The 17,664-nt window shown below is 35.5% G+C and overlaps 1 protein-coding gene, 1 long non-coding RNA gene and 1 other non-coding gene across 5 annotated transcripts in view; 1 reads left to right on the top strand and 2 right to left on the bottom strand.

The window, feature by feature from the left end:
• The window catches only part of RNF125 (ring finger protein 125), a 29,085-nt gene extending 23,415 nt beyond the window's left edge, over positions 1-5,670 (top strand). Inside the window, exons 5-6 of the mRNA XM_006919998.3 lie at positions 2,300-2,407; positions 4,846-5,670. Coding sequence (XP_006920060.1) covers positions 2,300-2,407; positions 4,846-4,932 — 195 coding nt within the window. The 3' untranslated portion in view covers positions 4,933-5,670. The remainder of the gene's footprint in view (positions 1-2,299; positions 2,408-4,845) is intronic.
• Positions 5,671-12,643: 6,973 nt separating this feature from the next.
• LOC112469486 lies at positions 12,644-12,750 on the bottom strand. The gene has a single exon (XR_003042629.1). It is a non-coding gene; the product is annotated as a U6 spliceosomal RNA (small nuclear RNA).
• Positions 12,751-13,021: 271 nt separating this feature from the next.
• LOC112469260 overlaps positions 13,022-17,664 on the bottom strand; it is a 6,211-nt gene continuing 1,568 nt past the window's right edge. For 2 of the 3 annotated variants that reach the window (XR_003042585.1, XR_003042587.1), the window contains exons 2-4: positions 17,056-17,181; positions 13,923-14,052; positions 13,022-13,469 (exon numbers count right to left, since the gene is read on the bottom strand). This is a non-coding gene — a long non-coding RNA (uncharacterized LOC112469260). Of the gene's footprint in view, positions 13,470-13,922; positions 14,053-17,055; positions 17,182-17,611; positions 17,661-17,664 lie in introns of those variants that run through there. The other variant, XR_003042586.1, reaches the window with a different exon arrangement.

Below are 17,664 nucleotides of genomic sequence, written 5' to 3'. Positions count from 1 at the left end.
CCCCTGTGCGCAGCTGAATCAGCACTGGTGCTCAGAGAGAGCAGATCCATCACTGTGAAAATTTGCTCAGGGACTCGGCCCCTTGAAGAGGCTTCTGCCTCTGCCGCAGCCTCCATCTCATTCAGCCATTTGTGACTGGGGAGCCCCGCATCCTCGCCCCGTCCTACCTTCTGCCATTGCAGGGTGATTTCTTGGATTTCTCCCTAGTTGTATGGCTTGTTCATCTTGATACCAGGCAATTTTTCCTTGCTGCTTGCTCCTTGTTTCTGTCACAGCTTTGATTTGGTTGCCAGAGGGGTGAACAGAGCCTCTATCATCTATGCCATTTTTTTTTCCCTCCCTATAGTAATATCAATTTAAGCTAATTTTTTCCACCCTGGAATTGGATTCATCAACAAATAAGGGTAATAATTCATTAGGTTGTTGTGAGGATCGGATGAAGATACCACCTAATTTAATGCCTTGTACACACTTGACATTCAGTAATGATTCCGCATCTCATATTTCTAAAAAAGAATACATGAAAAGATGGAATTAAAAAAACCTAGGTTAAAATGTAATAAAATAGTATATGTTAAAAGAGACATTTATATTAACCATTAGGGAAGTGCAAATTAAAACCATGATGAGATATCACTACACATCTATCAAAATGACTAAAATAAAAAAATATTGACAGTACCAAATGCTGGTGAGAATGAGAAAAACTGGGTAACTCACACATTTCAGTGGGAATATAAAATTGTATAGCCACTTTGGAAAATAGTGTGGTATATTTTTACAAAGTTTACCATAACACTCTCCATATGACCAGCAATCATACTCCTGGAAATTTATCCTAGAGAAATGAAAATGTATTTATATAAATATCTATACACAAATGTTCATTGCAGCTTTATTTGTAGCAGCGCCAAACTGTAAACAAGTGTCCTTCAGAAAATAAATGGATAAACTGTGGTACATCCATACCATGGAACACCACTAGCAATAAAAAGGAAGGGGCTCTTTTTTTTTAAAGCTTAGTCTAACTTTTAATTATGTCTTCTACATCATGCAACAAATGAGAACTAATAGAGTTCATTCTTGTTAATTTATAAAGGCTCTTTGGGTATTTAGGATAGTATGTCTTATGAATTTTCCTAGCTAGTACATCTTCTAAATTTTCATTCTTAACAATTATATACAGAAGTTTTAAATTTTGTATGTAATTAAACATACCAATCTTTCCCTTTATGATGTATATCTTTTATATTATGCTTCAAATTCTTCCTCAAGGTGACTTTAGAAATTTATAAAAAGGCAGGAACTCTTGATGCACACAACTTGGATGAATCTCAGGGTCCTTACTCTTAGTGAAAAAAGCCACTCTCACAAGATTAAAAACTGTGAAATTTGATTTATATAACATTCTCTAAATGATGAAATTATAGAGGTGGAAAACAGATCAGTGGATGCCAGGGTTAGGGAGAGAAGAGGAGGTAGAGGAGCAGAATAAGGGAATTCATTTGTAATGACAGAACTGTTCTGTATCATGATTGGTGGTTATATGAATGTGTACAAGTAATAAAATTTCATAGAATGATACACACACACCTAAAAAATGAATTTATGCAAAAAGTTGTGAAATCTAAGATCTATAGTCTAGTTAATTGCCAGTTTCCTGGTTTTGATAATGTACTACAGTTATGTAAGATATTACCTGGGTTATAGGACATGGAACCTCTCTGCATTGTTTTTGCAGTTTCTTGTGAGTTTATAAATATTTTGGAATGAAAGTGTAAATATTAATAACTGATGCTGATGTGGTATAATCTATTGCTGGTGGCAATACAAAACTGTGGAGCAATAGATATTTTGAACCTTAAATGTTTATAAACTTTGATCTACTAATCTCCATTTCTGGCTATCCTAAGAAAATAATTCCCCAAAAGATAAACACTATAGATAATGTCATTTGTAATAACAAAATATCCACATACAAAAAATCTTAAGTATTTCAAGAGGTAGGCAACTAATTAAGTAAATTACAGTACATCTACTAACTGCAATATTGTTTAATCAATTGATAAAAATAAAATAAATAGCAATGCTGTTATATACAAGAAATGTGTATGAAGAACAAATGCAATTTTATTTGTTTATGTTGCTTTAATGTGTATGTAATTTTAAAACAGTACTGAGGTATGGCCAACAGATTCAAAAAGTTACAATTCACTTTGTTCAGGGGTTATAATTTTTAAATTAACACTAATAATTATTTTAAATTCTTTCTTGAACTCCTGGTCTTATTTATTTCCAGTTCTGTCCACTTTGCCGTTTAATACCTAATGAGAATCCAAACAGTTTCAATGGCAGTTTAATAAGACATTTGCAAGTCAGTCACACTCTGTTTTATGACGATTTCATAGTAAGTATATTTTTTTACTTTTATAATTTCTGTATGCTGTCTGTGTTAAGCTTACCTTTTTAATCCAAGTGAATAAAATTAAAGAGGAAAAATATGTATACAGCTGAAGTGTTAGGTATTAGAATCAAGAAATCATAAAAATGTAGTGTTTCATAAATTTGACTATTAAGTAGCTATCTGCTTTAGACAAAATTACATTCTTTTTGATCTATATAATTATCCTTTGTATAAGGAGCCAGATTTCACTTTTAAATTATTTTAGTTTCTACTCTACTATCTTCCTATGTATAGTTATAATTTTTGTGAACTTGGAAACTTATATAGCTCAGATGAAATCACATCAGTAATAAAATAAGTCAGAGCTTGTGTTGCATCTCGTTGCTTTTATAGTACATTGAATGCTTGTTAACAGGTATGTCATTATCAGTATAGTAGGACACATAGGCATTATTTTTAACTTAAATTCCATTAAACACAAAACTCTTATTAAACTTTTCAAACTTAAAAAAAATATTACAAAAGATTTTAAACAAATTCAAAAGTATAATAGTATAATGAACTCCCATATACCCATCACCCACCCATCAATAACTACTAACTCATGACCAATCTCATTATATTAAGACTTATTTTAAGATTCAAGAAAAGTTAGGTATAGTATAAATAGTCCAAAACTTATGACTGTATTCCCATGATCAGAAATGAGAACAAGCAAAAGGTTAATGTAGCCTTTGTTGTACTTTGGTTCATGCCTTGCCATGTGAGGGTAATGTATTGTCCTCTGAGTCTCTTTCAACCTATTATGGGGGGCAAATCACTGAGAGCTATGTTCTGAAATAGAATATTTTATTGTTACTTTTATCTAAATACATGAAATGTTAAGGGCTAAATTTTAATTTACATATTTCATATGACTTTTTAAAAATGCTATTTCAAGATAGACTTTAATAACTGTTAAATATTGTCATTTGAAAACTTTCTCCTTGCTTTTTGATCTGCACATTATGACTATCCAGATTTAACTCAAGGAGCTTGGGTCCTGACGTGGATATAAATAACAGCTCTGTTATAACTGTGTGACCTTGGGCAAGATAGTTAACCTCTGAGCTTCTGTTCATTTAAGTGAAAAGAGGATAAAAGTACCTACTCCTAAAAGCTTTTGAGAGGATTAAATGAGATAATGCACATAAAGTGATTTACACAGTTTGGGCCCTGATGTTAGGCAGGTTGAAAATGAGAATGAATGGGAATGTAAGGACCACTTAAAGCATTGAACAAGCTACACCACAGAGGCTTCATAGTCTCTGCTCCATTTCTCAAATATATTTTCTGGCCTCTAACTTACACAAAGCCTCAACAGAGCCTGGTTCTGGTCTATGGTCTCATTTTTCACAGCACACAGGGCTTCCTCTTTAATATGTTCTAAAACCCAGGTTGATTCCATACCTGTTCTGGCTGCTCATATCAGTCCATTCTTCTCAAGATCTTTTGGACAAAGTAGAAATCCAGGGCTGGACAGGATAAAGCCACTTTGATGAGAATACCTTTCACCCTTCTCAGAACCATATTTTTGGGTATGGAAGTGAGGTTGAAGCAGTGTTATTTGTTTTTGTTTGTTTTTGTTTTGCTTTCTAAGCTACCAAATACTATGGTAGGCACTTTTTAAAATTATCTCATTTTATTCCTTTCAGCTACTTCTGCAAAGGGAGTACTGTATTATTATCCTCAATTAGGTATGAAATATCTGAAGCTCGAAGATTAATAAATTGTCTAAGAAACAACCACTATTGAGTGCCAAATCTTGTGTTCTTTCTTTGTCTGTATTTGGATTTTATTTGTTTACCTTTATGCTTTTATGTTTCAGAATGGACTTCCAACAAAGCTTTTACTTTTATTTTCTTTTTTTAGTTTATCGAGGAAGAGGAGATGGGTTGCAGAGGATAGGCACTTAGTAGTTTTTGTTTTGTTTATAGAATGTGCTGACTTAAAGTTTTCAATGTCATTTTGACATTTCAATGTCATAGGAAGGCAAAGAGAAGAGAATTTTGCTTTCAGTAGTTTTTTTTTTCAGAAATAAATATTCAGCAGTACTGTTGGGATTGGTAAAACCTATAGGAATGTCTTAACTTTACTTTGTATTATGTTTATGTGGAACATAGTTCTCTGACCAATATTTGTAATGTTGACTTAAAATTACTGGTTAGATCAGATAAAAACTTAAATTCCAAATCAATACTATTTTATTGTGACAATAACTAGTTAATTGATAGGCAGTAAAAGGCCCAAAGCAAAAGTCGTAGGTTTCCTGAGAGCTTTTGTGGAAATTTGGACAGGTTGCTAAATTCAGGGCTTTAATTTCCTGCAAAATGAGGCATTTTGCCTCAGTTTCTAAAAACTGTCTCTGATTGTGTATTTCTAATTATTTTTCTTTATTGTAGGATTTTAATATAATTGAGGAAGCTCTTATCCGAAGAGTCTTAGACCGGTCACTTCTGGAATATGTAAATCACTCAAACACCACATAATGCTATTAAAAGGAAAGGAAAGAAGACCATGCAATCGAACCATTTGTTAAGATGCTGCTTGAACAGTTGAAGGGAAATTGTCAATTTTGGATGCGCAGAAATGTACAACACAGTCATATGTTTGTCCATGTTTGTTGTTATTTTGCATTTTAAAATTGCTTTCATTTTGATGGTTTAAATCTGTTTTACGTTCTTGAGTTTCTTAGACACTTAAAAAATAGTCTCCATTAGCCATTAATATATGAAAGAGAACATAAGGCTGGGTATGTGGGTGAAGGATCTTAATTTGCAAATTGGATGACACTGTGTTATGCTACATATTAATAACTACCATCAGGGTTGGGCAAGATAACTAATCTTTGTCCTGTGTAAAAAGATGGAAAGTGAAACAAATTGTGGACATTCAAGGAAATATGAAATCTGTTTCAATGCTCATGCTCTAATCTCTACTAGAATAACATGAATAACTTTGTATGGGAGTAGGAAAGTAAAATTTTGGATGTCAACAAAGTCCATTTAACCAAATCATATCACGTAATACTGTAACAAAATAAATTTTATGTTAGGAAAATATACTTCTTTTACTTTTTGTAACTATACACATAAAAATTTAATATTATATTTTTCAAATATTTGTAGCTTATTTAGAAATATTTCTATAATGTAGGCAATTTCTTAAGGACCATCAGTTGATATTTACAGAAGTTTTCACATCCATAATTTTTAGTGGAAAACTCTAAGGGCTTTGACATTATTTTTATTTTAATCTTTAGAAAAATTATAAAATAAAACATAAATACTGAAAAACCAAACAGAAAATGTATAGCTCATTGCATTATTATAGGAAAACACTCCTTTAGAACTCTGTCAGCCATACTGGATGTCCTCTGTGTGTCCTGTCACAGTTCACAACCCTCTCCCCCAACAGGACAAAAGTAACCACTACGTTGATTGTAATAGTAATCACTTCCTTACATTTCTTTATTACCAACTTTATTACCCACATACTTAAAAAAAAATCTTATCTATTTAAAATTATTTATATTAGATATATCTTTTACATCCCTTTTTAATCTATACCTTTCCTCTTCTTTCTTTTCCTTAAAATTTACCTATTGAAGAACCCGTTTCCCACACTTTGTATTTTACTGATTGCAGACTCATGGTGCAATTGCATGTTCCTTCGTCCTCTGAATATTGACAGATGGATCCAGAGGTTTGAGCAGGTACAATCCTTTTGGCAAGGCTATAGGTCATGTGTATTCTTACATCAGAGGAGTATATAATGTCTGGTTTTCTCTTTTTGTGAGGTCAGTTGAAATTGATATTCAGTGCCCAGATTCATTGATTTATTGTGGGTTTGAGAATATTCTATCACTTCTTTTTCATTTATTACTTGGAACATTTTTATAAAGAGATGTTTCTCCACATGTATGACTTGGTTCATATAGGAAAAGAAAAACAAATGTTTGAAATTTTCCCTTTATTTACCAATTTTCAAGATAATAAACTTGTTTCCTATCATCTTCCAGGGATCACTTTTAAGTATTATGAACTCCTAGATTCGAACATATTTGGGAGGCTTTAATTCATTTTAAATATTACCTTATTAAAGCTCATATTACCCCATCTTTGTTCACTGGGTGCTTCATCAAGTTATCTCTGAGTCCTTTTGATACTACTCTAGCAATCTTTAATAGCTTCCTTGCTGTCTCGTATGACAAAATATTCCAGGCTCAACATGTATGTTTCCTGTCCCTGACCTGGAATCTGCCATTTCTCCAAGGAGTCTGGCTAATTTCAGTGAATAATGGTATTTCAAAACCATAATCAGGGCTGTTATGCTCAATGCTACTAGATTTGTGACTGTTTCTAGGAGAGAGCTAGGATTTGTCTGTTTTTTTTTTTTTTTTTAAAGTTAAAACACTTCATAAGTTTATTTTGATACTTCCAAATCAAATTGAGTACTACAGGGTTTTTACCTAATCTTTTCTATTTCAACTGCATCTCCAGTTTTCTATACTGCGAACCCTGGTTTTCAAAGACACAGGGCATAATAGAATTAGAATATCCCACAATTATTCATTTCCTCTATCTTACACATGCAGTAGTTTCAGAATAATAGTACTCATACAACCAGTATGATAATTGAAACAAACATTTTTTTCATTTGCTCTCCCCATTCTCCCACTATTTTTTCAAGTCGTACTTTATCAACATTTTCAGAACATACTGGTACGGTATATAACATACTATGCTCTCTCTCTCTATCCTCTATTTAGTCTTAGTTGTCAAGTCGCTCCATCCAGTGCTTGCCACCAATCCTTATTTGATAGCTCTATTTTTCATATCTGGCTCTCTTTAGTGATGAATCCAGGACACAGAATAATGTTTTCATCTTGAAAGCAAGCAAAGAAGCTATGAAGACTAGTTAGAATGTTTGGCTGCAGTTAGCTTTTTAATTGTAATCATTTATAAACTTTTTTGTTCCTTACACATAAATGTAGTTGTGACCGTGGTGCCCAAAATTTTCTATAATAAACTATCCATTACTTCTTAAAAATCTTTCTTATTATTCTGCCATCCACTACGAGGTAATTAGAAAAACGTAAAGCCAATGGAATTTAGAGGGCTTTATTTCCTCTTTTTCAGATATTGATTTCAAGCTTGATTTCACAGCTGTGAACAAGTAACAAAGATTTTTAGTTTAACAACCTCACTTTCTCAAATCCAATAAAGCAAAACCTGTTGGACAAGTACAAAAGGAGAGGAACTTTTGAGAGGTAATCGAAAGACTGAAAATGTAGTCCCTGAAAAGTAAAAGAATATGTTTCTGACCATTAGTATTGAGGGCCCGGAAAATAAATCAGAGCACTACAAAAGGCATCTTTAAATTTGTAAAATTTGAAAAACTTGAAAAACTATATTTTAAGTAAAGCTTTAAGTCACCTACCACTATTAACCTCAATACAGCAATTCTGCATCCTGTCCCTGGGTTCCTCTTATGATAATTTTGCCACCTACAGGACAAATTAGGTGCTGGCCGCCTGAATTATTTTGCCATTTGAATTGTTTTGAGTTCTAAAATGGTTGAGTACAAATATTTATTGTTTCGTGGTGCCTTTTAACATTTTATAAAAAGAAACCTATAATTCATTGTTTAAAAAAACGAAAACCAATATTTGAAGCTGTTTGTTGACTACTGACAAAAAAGTTTCACCATCTTTATAGTGCCTCAAGATGCAATTTTTTCAAGGCCACATAAGGGAAATCTGATTCACATGTTATTCTTCAAAGGCTAAATTCTTCTAACCCTACAAACACCTAAAGTTTCTAAAATGTTGGTTGAAAAATTAGATTGTGAATCTGTGGAAAACATGGTTTCAGGTCAGATTGCCTAAGATATTCTGGCTGCAGTAATGTTGCTTCATGACTTACTGGGTGCTAAGTGTCTTCCATTTTGAAATGAGCTTACTCCAGTTATTGAATGTTTATCATATAATTTGTACCTTTAAGTATTGAAGTTATTTTAAAAAGTCATTAAGAGATTCATTCTTTTATCATTCAACTGAAAAAAAATCTGTATAATGATCAGAATTGAAAATGTACAGTTCTTTTTTTCTTCTGTAAATATGTATTGCAAGAAATAAAGAATGGCAGGACCATTGCTTTCAATAAAATACTATGTCTATTATTTATCTATTTATTTATTTTTTATGGTGACATTGGTTAATGAAATCCAATAAGTTTCAGTTGTACACTTTAACACTAAGGCATATATATGTTTACACTTTGTGTTCATCCCCCATAGTTAGATTTTTTTCTGTCACCACATATTTGACCCCTTTAACCCTGTCTATCTATTTTTAAATATTGATAATTTTTTATATAAACCTACTATGCTTTTAAATTTGTCATCATTCAGCAATATCTATCAAAAAATATACCTCCATTTAAGCCAGTAGTTCTCAACTGCAAGTAGTTTTACCTCTTGGGGGACATTTGGCAATGTCTAGTGACAATTTTGGCCAGAGATGTGGGTAGAAGCCAAGGAAGCTGCTTAACATTCTACAATGACAGGACAGCCCCCTCACAACAAAGAACTACCCTGCCCCAAATGTCAATAGTGCTAAGGTTTAGAAACATTGATTTAGCCCAAGGTAATGCCGAGTACCATGGAGTTATTGGTTCTGCTTCCAATGGGCTTCAACGAAATTTAAAAGGTAAAACGTACAAAAACTCTGTATATCCTACTCTCTGCTAAATACATACCAAGTTTTGGGTGGCTGTAGCTCTCATGTATACCCCAGTTCAAAATATGCTCAAACATATGAAAGCCTTTTAGGTTTTTCACAAGTGGTACAGGCCAGAACACAGGTGTTACTGACATGACTTCTGATGACTTTCTTTACTGAGTGACATCTTGAAAGATAGAAAGAACTCAGGATGAGTTGGGAGGACTTAGCTTTGTCATCTAGGCTATCTTTATTGAAGTAAATGAGACAAAATATTACAGAGGGTCACCTATGTCTGAGATCTTTGAAGCTAAGAAATATTTTATCCTATTACCGGAAAATCATCTGGTATTTTAATCCTGCAGATTTCAGAGAAGGCAATGCATGGGTCTTGATTAAGACTAATCATTGCCCCAAAGCAGCTATATAAGAGGCCCAATGAAGGCAAACCACATGGAGAGATTGGTTTAGATAGATCAGGTCATGCTACGATTATAAACTCCCAAATCCCAGCACTCAACTAAGTTCTACTGTGAATCCTGGCTATTTTCCAGGTAGCTATTCTCCAGCCTCAGAATTACAGATTACTTTGACCTCATAGCATTTGTTTATAACCACATACTTCCCCAATCATCCCTCACCACAACAGGATGGAAAGGTGGTTACAGAGGTAATGCAAGCCCTACCTCCAAATACCATCATATTGGGGATCAGGGTTTCAACATATGAACTTTAAAGGGATACAGGAGATCCTTAACAATATGTTTGTTGAATGAAAAAATGAGTAGATGACAAATGGATCAGAATACTCATGTTAGCTCCTCTGCATATTCTTTTCTCACTAGCAAAGTCTACATGAGAAACAAAATTATAATATAAAGAGCAACCTATGTCTGAATTTACTAATTATTGTTTCCCCAGAACCTACCACAGTGCTATGCACCTATAAGCACTGAATAAATACCTGATGAATGAATTAGTGAACAAATTGTAGTTGAGAACCATAACCAAGATATTCTTACTGAATAAATTCTTCAAGCCAGATGGATCACTACTCTTTAAAGATACACCTGCCAAATGAGCCAAACTATTAGACAACTTCTCTCCTAGACAGAGTTCTAAAGTAGTGATTCAGTCCACTGGTACAGCTCTTAGTACAAGAAGTGGTATTAGTTTTCCTTCATTCAGTAATATTAGAAGTATGGTGCTAATTCTGAAGGACAACTGTATATTATATATATTAGTTGCTGAGTTTAATTTGCTCCAGATTATACAATGTAGTAATTTGCTACAGAGTTAACCTAGGTAGCCAAATAAAATTAGCTATCTCACCTATCAGATTAAATGAAGGAAAGGTGTAGTTCTTATAGCCACTATATTTTGATATACCTCTACCTGTATTTCACTTTGACGTGTAATAATGTATGTAAGAAAGTCACAGTCTTACATGTAAAACTATACTGTCTTTTGACAATATTTCAAGTGTGTGTTCTACAGAAATGTCAACCTTGAGGCATGCTGATTTTAAAATTACATTAAAGACAGAAGCAATAATTTTCTAATTAAAAAAAATTAAAGTAGTCAAACTCTTAAAAACATAAAATAGGGGATGGCTCCCTAGTGTAGTGGTTAGCACGTCTGCTTTACATGCAGAAGGTCCTGCGTTCCCATCCCAGGTGGAGCCACAGACCATACCCCGGGGGCAAGTGTGGGAGGAAGGGGGGTTGGAATTAAAGAGGTGAGAAAAGAAAACATAAAAGAGAATGGTTGTTGCCAGGGGCCAAGGGGAGGGAGGAAAGGAGAGTTGTTTAATAGACAAAGTTTCAGTTCTGCAAGATGACAAAGTTCTAGAGATGTTGCATAACAAGGTTTATAGTTAACACTACTGCACTGTACTTTACTCTTTAAAATGGTTAAAGTGTTAAGCTTTAAGTTGTTTTGTTTTGTTTTTTACCACAATAAACAAACAAAATTGGTATGTGGGTAAACCAAATACCATGGTGTATATATATTTCTATGCCACCTAGTTCGGGAAATTATAATTGTCAGTAAAATTTAAGAAAGAAGTATTATCTCACTGGCAAGCACTTTAGGTTTCAAAAATACAGTTCTTAAATATAGAAACCAAATAACTCCTTCTTGTTGCTATTTTTTCTGCCCACTGGTCTCTCTCGAGACTTCTGATGAAGTTTAAAACACACACGGCTTTGTTTCCTTCTTTCTTCCCCCTTATGCAGTGGTTGTACATTCTTAAATATTTATTGATCTGAGTCACCAATCTAGGTTAGTATCACTTAATTAAAGGATTTTTGAAGAAACTCTTAGGAAGAGAAGGCAGTTCTTAGTGGTGATGCTATTGTTGTTTTTCACACTGCACATCCTGTGCTCAAATAACAATGAGGAAGAGTTTGCCTGAGGCTAAAGTCAACCCATGCGAAGCAGAGCCGAGATAAAGTGAGAAACTAAATCCTGGTATCTTTTGTTCCTTTGGTTTCGAACAGTCATTATCTAAGTGTTACTAGTGGAATGATGCGAGCTGGAGAATTCTATTTATTGCTTAAGCCATTTTAACTTGTATTTCTATCACTAGCAACCAAAAGAAATTTGACTAATGCAGGTTCCATGCAATAATTCTCAATCCTTAAAATTCATTTATCCCCTTACCTAGTTGAAGTTGGGTTCTGTAATTCAAACTTAAGAGTCTTAAGTGATATAAAAATCAGTACCAGAAGGGGGATCATTATTTTAGATCATAGGAGAAAGTGGAGAACTAGCTGAGCTGTGGCTAGGTGGGGAGTGTGGGGCAGGAAATATTCCTGTATTATGTGGTAAGAATTTAAGATTTTGTACGTAGATTTAAAACAATTACCTAAGCTATTTTCTTTATTTCTCTTGGGCTTAAGGTGTATGGCTATGGAAAAACTTTAGAGGACTTAGTAGTAAAATGTCAACGAGTCAGTATCAATATGCCAGTTTTTAATCCATCCTCAGCTCAAAATTTACTCCTTTTACGCCTGCTGTATGAAAATGAATCTGGGCCCTTTAAGTATTTTTCCTTTGCCCCGTGGCACAATAGCAAGTTTTGCCAATAGAGAGCACTAGAGAGAAATGCAGAAGGAAAAGGGTTTTGTTTCCTGGTTCTGGTGTGCTTGCTTCCTGTAGCTCACAGGGCCAGCCTCAACTCCTACAGGGCACTGTGACCAGTAGCACCCTGCACACAGAAGCTTCCTGCAACATCCCTCTGGATGGTATTGTAGCAGAATACCTCCTGTAAGAAACAAATAGTTTCTTTGACATCCTAAAGGACAGATTTCCAGCAAGTTCTGACAGCATGGCACCACAGTGACTTCTCTGTCATCCAGTGAGCTACAGCTGGGACTTCTCCAGTGAGGTCTGGATCTCAGCCCTAGTGGTGGTAGTGGCAGAGGCCTTCCTTGGGTACTCTATCTCAACCCTACATTCCTTAAAAATTTTTTTTTAATCTGAAACACTTCACGAATTTGTGTATCACCCTTGCATAGGGACCATACTAATTTTCTCTATATTGTTTCAATTTTAGTACAAAGAGTGAGCACTCAACCCTATATTCTTTAAAGATCTCTACTTCTTATGACAATCCCCTATTTGAATTAAAAATTCCTTATATTAAACGTTCTCAGTTCAAATTACTGTGTCTGTTCAAACTTTTCTTTTGTGATTGGACCCACACTGATAAATCAGATTATATTGATTTTTCCTGAGTAACAACAAGAAATTTGCATGCTCCCATCAAGATTTACCTGGATATGGATAGTGAAAAAGAAGAGTTGGGAATTGAAGATGCTTAGGTCTAAATCAAGTAAGTAAGACTGAAGTACAGAAGTCTAATTCTCTGATTTATTTCTCTTTTCTGGGTATAAGGTTGAAATGCTGACTGAGAAAGTATAAGATCCTGGCAACTAGAATGGGAAGGAATTAATGAAGAGTTTGAAGTACCCTGACTCTGAGCCACACCACAGTACCTCACATTGGCTCTCCTCCTGACAAAACAGGATGGCACTGCCATTGCAATGTACACTGAACTGGAATTCAGTTTGGAGGTTGATGATATTCTAGAACAGCGGTCTCCAACTTTTTTGGCATCAAGGACCAGTGCTCCTATGAGAATTTACCACCTGATGATCTGAGGTGAAGCTCAGGTGGTGATGCTAGCGCTGGGGAGCGGCTACAAATACAGATGAAGCTTCACTCGCACGCCTGCCATTCATCTCCTGCTGTGTGGCTCGGTTCCTAACAGGCCTTGGACCGGTACTGGCCAGCGACCTGTAGAAGACAAAGAAATACTCTGCCAGCCCAGCCAGCTTACTTTATTCACACTGTCCAGTCCTGAGACAAAGTCCGTCAAACAGAGTAAACTGGTATGCGTTACCCCTCAGAGTTGCTGCTAAAAAACATAAATCTGTGAGTGTAGCCCATGCTTTAACGGCCTAGCTGACCTGACAAAGTTTTTGGTGTTTACTTTTAGGAAATTCCCTGGAGGTCTAGGGGTGGGACATAAAGTTCCAACCCTTAAATCACATGGTTGCTTTTCTGGTGACCAGCCCCCATCCTCAAGTGACTTAGGGGCTTTCCAAAAGCCACCTCATTAACATAACAAAAGACAGCTTTCATCGCTTAGGAAATTACAAAGGTTTTAGTAGCTCTTTGCCAGAAATAGGGAAAAGACCAAATATATATTTCTTATTATAAATCATAGTATCAGAGAGGGAGAAATACCTTGGCTTCTTCCTTCTGGTTCTTCGTCAGTACCTCCCATTGTCTGAACACAGCCAGAAGTCCGTTGGCAAGGAGAAATGGGAAATAGTTTGCAAGGGTGAGCTCCAGCACCATGCAGCAGAACAGGGGACTGGTGGGGAAATGGATCAGAGTCAAGAAGGAGATGCTCAGCTCAGATACTTGAGCAACAAATAAGAGCCAACTGAGAATGGCTTAAACTAGAAAGGTTTAACAGATAGGATATTGGACAGTTCCAGTGTTGATTAGATTAATTGAATGGCTCAACTACATCAAGAACCTACATTCTTTCCATCTTTCAGCTCTGCCATCTTCAGTATATTGGCATATTATTTTCATGGTTTCATGATGGTTGCAGAGTTCCAGGCAGCACAGATAGACGGGAAAATATCCGGATGTAGCATGGAATTGCGTATTCCTATTTGTTTGGTTTTTGATCAGCAAAGTACATGCTAAAGCCCTTCAGAAGAATTCCCTTTACACTTCTTCGGTTATAATTGAGTTACATACCTATGCCTAAATCACTGGCAAGAAAGAAATGGAAATGGCCCATCTAGAATGGCCCAACTCAGTCAAAATTTTTCACCTTGAGCTGGGAATGAGTGTTGCCTCCTGAACCACGTAGGTGGGAAAAAGAGAGAAGATAACTGAACAATGATCATGATTTGTTTGAGTGGGGATGGAGTGGGTTTTATGAATGTTTGTTAATAGGAACATGGTGCTTGCTGTTTCCCTTTCATTCTTATTCACTTGACCTCCTTCCTACTCAGCCTGAGGCATCAATCTGCATGTTTGTGTTGGGGCAGGTGGGGAAAAGAAGAAATTCTAATTAATTAAACAGGAATGAAAAGAATGTAGCGCTTTTTTTTTTTTTAAAGAACATTTCTAAAACAAGCTTGAACAATTAAATTATATGCCTTCAGTAAATATGTTATTTATGTATATGATCAGTAGTGATGTTGAAAATATTTGACAACTGGAATCAAATTTACAACTGGCCATTCAGGACAGATCAGAAAGGGTAAGGCTGGAAAAGGACTAGGAGAGCTGTACTGGTGTGAACCAGCTGAACATTAACACTATGCATGGTACCAATTTTAAAAGATACCGAAAGGTAGACAGTAAAAACAAGAGACTCCCTCTCATTCCATCCCCCAGCTTCCCAGTTCACTTCTTTAAAGGCAACCACTTTCCCAGCTAAACAGGCTTTTCAGGCTCTTTAGTAAGACAAAGCCGGGCTTCATCAAGGAAGAAATTGACTTTCTAAATTCATTTATTTATGCCTTTAGGGTATTAATTACCTGGCCTAGTTTAATTACCTGGACTTGATTAGAGAGTTTTGCATATGTGAGTGCCCAATCAACAGTAAATGGCAAGAGGAAAAGTCCATTCTTTCCAGTCCAAAAGAATGTGGTTGGAAAAGAGACAGAATAGGAGAAAGAAAGGTATGTTAGATAGGTTGAGGAGACTGCTGAGGGTTGGAGAACTGGAACACGTGGCCTTATAGGCTGTTCAGAACCAACACAGGGGTCAGCACTTCAAGTAAATCCAGTGACATAGAATGTTTAGGCAGAATGAGTTTCCTTCCCAGAGTGGCAGAGGCAAGGACCCCAAAGGATGCCATGGACAACAGATGCGTTCAGAGTATGAGGGCCAGCTAAGGTGCCTCCATGTTGAGGGTCAAGGAACTAAATGATCATTGTGGTAGAGGTTCAGAGGGTTCTACAGTGTTGGTGAGGCTGAATTAACCAGGGCACATCACAAACTCTTGGCCTCGCTAAGATAGGCCAGAGCAGTCCGCAGGCACCAGCACCAGGATTCATTGAATCTCAGGGAGCAGCCAAAATTAGCCACTGCAGATAAGTCTATAAAGAATTCCAAGGAGACCTTGCAGATATCCTTGCAGTACCCAAATTCCCCAGTAGTGTCTCGAGTTCATGTTAGCTACCCGCTTCTCTTCCCTCCTATACTCCAGGATGCCATTTGGTCAGAACAGACTGAGAGAGATGGAATAAGTGATGGAGTGCTTTAAACTTAAAGCAACTAAATTATTGTAACAGATTAAGTTTATCTGTTTTTCTCCTATTGTCCAGAGGCCAACAATATTTTACTTACAAGGCCGAATGTATTTTGAGTAAATCTGTGACATTATCATAAAAATATCAAGTAATTTTTCTCATGAATTGCTGCCAAGACAGAAGATTGTGTCGTTTGGCAATTATGGTTTATTTTTCTAAGCTTAACTCTTGGAGGGTAACTATATTTTCCCTTTATCCACATTTTTGATAATTTTCCACATATTGACACCTTTTTGCTTACATGTATGTCAAGTGACTTCTTAGAATATATGGGGAAGTAATTCAAACGTTTGGATTAGGGCATTAGGAAGGCTCCCATTACAAAGAAAGAATGAAGCAATAAAATTAAAGTCACAAAATTAATGTTAAGGATTCCTAATGAGTGAAGGAAACCGCTCTATTAAGTTGAAAATACACTTTACTTCCTAGTCATAATGAGTGAAATCCGATTGGAAATATATTATCGAAAAGGTAAAATATGGAATACAAGAACCATTTTATAAAGAAATTTGAAAAGCACCTGGACTACTATTAGCTTCCCCTCTCATGAAGTGCTCTTTCTCTTCCCATGAAATTTGAAGCTAACATTAACCTTCCTGCTCTATCTACTTCCACTATTCTTGCTAGGGAGGAGTGGGAACAAAAATACAAAATATTGTAGTTTGTTAGAATTAGTTGGTCATTGGACAAATAATTCAGTGTGTATTATTCCAGGAATCATTTTAAGATGCACATTAGGACACATTTCCTCCATAAGGTTTTCTCTAGGTCTACACAAATCCAATAATTCCACTTCCTATCTTCATTAATAGTCACTGTTAATAAAAAATTTTAATACTTTGGCAAATACTAAGTTTTGTCTTCATTTTGATAGACATCCAAAAGTGTAAATTAGCTTAAAGCAAAGTTCATAACACTTGCATAATACCTATCAGTGCCAAGTGCAATACTAGACAATATATGACAAAACTGAATTAACCAGTCCCTTTGATGGCTTTTACTTAGAATTTAGACCACGATGGAGAGCTTTAACATACCATGTTTTTTTTTTCTTTTTTTTCCTGAAGCTAATTGAGGATGCTTTATGATGTTCCAGATTTTCCTTAGCTCTTTTCCTGTGGTTGTGATCCCATCTTAGAGATTTATCAGTTGGGGGGATACACCTGCGAATGAAAGGCCCATTAAAAAGTAAAAACATTTAGAGAATAACATTGGTTAAATATTTAGATCCATGCTTCTACCGTATCCATGCTTCAATGAATCAAAAACCGAAATAAAACAAAGGTGCGGGTGGAAGACTGCATCTGCAACTGTGACTCGGTTAGTCACATTAAGGGCGAAAACGAAACCCTCAAAAAGGAGTTTATTTTTAATTTTCTTCCCCAAAGGATTAAAATCTCGTAACCGATACTTGCTTCATGACACACGTTGACACGATCATAACATTCTGACAAATAAATAGTAAGGATCATATCTTTAACAGTGATTTTTTTTTTAAAAGGAAAATCCTGAAAAATCCAAGATTTGATAGGAGAGGTGAGAAATGAGGTTCCCGCTGTAACAAGGCTGGGGTGGGTAAAGGTGGGCGGGCACCTTGCTGTTTATGTCGTAACCTACTGAAGGAGCCACGCGCCGGGCTATGGAGG

The sequence above is a fragment of the Pteropus alecto genome, unplaced genomic scaffold (genome assembly GCF_000325575.1).
Source record: "Pteropus alecto unplaced genomic scaffold, ASM32557v1 scaffold146, whole genome shotgun sequence".
NCBI classification, from domain to species: domain Eukaryota; kingdom Metazoa; phylum Chordata; class Mammalia; order Chiroptera; family Pteropodidae; genus Pteropus; species Pteropus alecto.
The sequence above is the reverse complement of the archived record's forward strand: the minus strand, read 5'-3'. Positions and strand labels throughout refer to the sequence as shown.